We start from the raw sequence: 2,603 nt of genomic DNA, 5'->3' as shown, positions 1-2,603 counted from the left end.
ATCTCATTACTGCGATGCAAAGACATACATTGCACAATTCCTCTTAAAACATGAGATCAATCGCTAGATATTTAGAGACCTGTGAATAAACAAACAGAAATTTACAGCTGAACACAACTAGAAAAATTCATTTTGCAAGTGCACTGCAAGATTTCTTTATTTTCCAGGCCTGGAAATGACAACTATAACATTTCCTGATATTTACAAGTGTTCTACGAGAAACTGGGAACTCCATGAATAATATGTCCAACTTAAAAATGCATTGTCCTTTTTTTTGAGGACAATTAATTTTTTCTTTTGCATTGTGACATTATTTTCATGACAATTCTCCCTTGCATTCTCATTATTGCCATGCTTTTAGATTATAACTATAATACAAAACAACAGAAAATTACAGAAACAAGTGGAATCATATTCATTTTGGTAATAACGGTTTATTTTTTTAAGTGTTCTGCTTGCCATTTTGCTCATTTCATACATTGTTTTGTAACGAGGTTATAATGAAATACTCGCTAAAAAGATTATTTTACACATATAACTTTAGTTTAACTGTCTTTAGTTCTGTTAAACAGAAATTACCCATAACACTAGGAAATTAAACGTAAAGTTATTAAACACAATTCTTGCTTCAGTGTCATGTGTTTATTCCAGATTAATTATTAGCAGCTCTTTATATCACACCAGGATTTCAGATGTACTTTATCTCTGCTGTTTTTCACAAACTGCTGTGGTTCCAGATTCAATGTGTGACGCACCAAAAAAAATTTAATCAACAGTGGTTGACATAATAAATGATTGATTTACATTTCACTTAAAAAGTCTGAAAGGAAGAAAGGCGAATAGCCAAAGGCACGTTATTATTAGGTAAATCAGCTAAAAGTGATTAAAACTGCAGTAGTGATCCTAAAATAAAAAAAACAAGTGGGTAAGAATCTGCATTTTGAAGACCTTCATTCATCACCTGCTGAGACATTCTGCATCCACAGTCTCGAACCATCCTTTCTGAGATCACAGCAAACCGGATGATTTCACTGAACGACAAGGCCAGGAAAAATGAGTAGAAATGGAAACCAGCCTGCGTGACTGAATAAATCAATCTGGAAATATGTGACCCTGGAGCACAAAACCAGTCATAAGGGTCAATTTTTCGAAATTGAGATTTATACATCATCTGAAAGCTGAATAAACAAGCTTTCCATTGATGTATGGTTTGTTAGGATCGGACAATATTTGGCTGAGATACAACTATTTGAAAATCTGGAATCTGAGGGTGCAAAAAAATCTAAATATTGAGAAAATCATCTTTAAAGTTGTTCAAATGAAGTTCTTAGCAATGCATATTACTAATTAAAATTTAAGTTTTGATATATTTACGGTAGGAAATTTACTAAATATCTTCATGGAACATGATCTTTACTTAATATCCTAATGATTTTTGGCAATAATTTTGAGCCATACAATGTATTGTTGGCTATTGCTACAAATATACCCCAGCGACTTAAGACTGCTTTTGTGCTCCAGGCTCACATATGATCAATTCTGTGAAGCAAATACAAAACGAGAGAAAAGAGGCATTCTCACAGATCCTCTCTGAGTCTCTGCACACAACCTGAAGGCCCTAGAGATGATGCTCATGTTTGTGTAGTTTGGTAAAGCTTTATGTGAGAACTCCCAAAGGACTGTATGAAGACATGAAGCGTCTCTGTATCAGATAAAGTCTGTGCTGAAGTGATTTTTACTGAATTACGAAGGCTTAAATTGCAGCAGCGTGTCGCGAGTGTATCGGGAAGCTTCTAAATCTCAGACGTGGTTGTGTCTTCTCACTGAAGTCGTGTAAAAACCCACTTGACTGTCACGATTCTTCACTTGCTCGCTTCCGCGACTGATCGCCCCTGCGGAAGGAACGAGGCCAGGTGAGGTCAAGCGTGTGATTTGGCTTTATTTACAGATACAGGTGAGGTTTGCAGACAGCGGTACCTGCAGAAGCCGTTCTCAGAAAGCTCCATCTGCAGTGTTTTATCTTGAGCCGCGTAATACAGGAGCTGAGACTCAAGAGCAGGAGCATCGATCTGAGGAATGAATCTAGAAAACAGAGCCGGAGCAAGAGGAACCCAGTCTAGAAGAAAAAGAAGACGATCTGAACTGACATCTTAACTTACAACACTGTGGAGCATTTTATAAAGAACTGGTATGCTAGAGGTGGAGATTGTTGGCTGGATTTCAAATTGATTTGATTATTGTGGATTCAGGAAAAACTCACTCTGAACAGCGATTTAATTCGGTAACTTCTTAAAATGCATTTATCGGACTATCAGTGGATTAATGCGTTCAATGGAATTAACTGCAAGTGTCTTTAGAAGTCAATATTTTATTGTTTTATTTCCATGTGACTGAAGTCTATCAGTCGAGTCGTTTATCACGTTATTAAAATAGGAAATTAAAAATTAAAATCTATCTATCTATGATCGAAATTTGCAGTGGTTTAAATAAAAAAATAAATATATAATAAATATATATTTTTAATTAATATATTTTGTATATTTTACATATACATACATATATGCACACACATGTAAATTAAATAATGTTTTTTCATATTTTTT

The 2,603-nt window shown here is 34.8% G+C and overlaps 1 protein-coding gene across 2 annotated transcripts in view; it reads right to left on the bottom strand.

The window, feature by feature from the left end:
* Window positions 1–1,802: 1,802 nt before the first annotated feature.
* The window catches only part of LOC107689767 (CDK2-associated and cullin domain-containing protein 1-like), a 5,296-nt gene continuing 4,495 nt past the window's right edge, over window positions 1,803–2,603 (bottom strand). For both annotated transcript variants that reach the window (XM_016487910.1, XM_016487911.1), the window contains 2 exons: window positions 1,978–2,116; window positions 1,803–1,892 (listed from right to left, as the gene is read on the bottom strand). In XM_016487910.1, coding sequence (XP_016343396.1) covers window positions 1,853–1,892; window positions 1,978–2,116 — 179 coding nt within the window. In that variant the 3' untranslated portion in view covers window positions 1,803–1,852. The remainder of the gene's footprint in view (window positions 1,893–1,977; window positions 2,117–2,603) is intronic.

Source organism: Sinocyclocheilus anshuiensis, unplaced genomic scaffold (genome assembly GCF_001515605.1).
Source record: "Sinocyclocheilus anshuiensis isolate Anshui unplaced genomic scaffold, SAMN03320099.WGS_v1.1 scaffold1637, whole genome shotgun sequence".
Lineage (NCBI taxonomy): Eukaryota > Metazoa > Chordata > Actinopteri > Cypriniformes > Cyprinidae > Sinocyclocheilus > Sinocyclocheilus anshuiensis.
The sequence above is the reverse complement of the archived record's forward strand: the minus strand, read 5'-3'. Positions and strand labels throughout refer to the sequence as shown.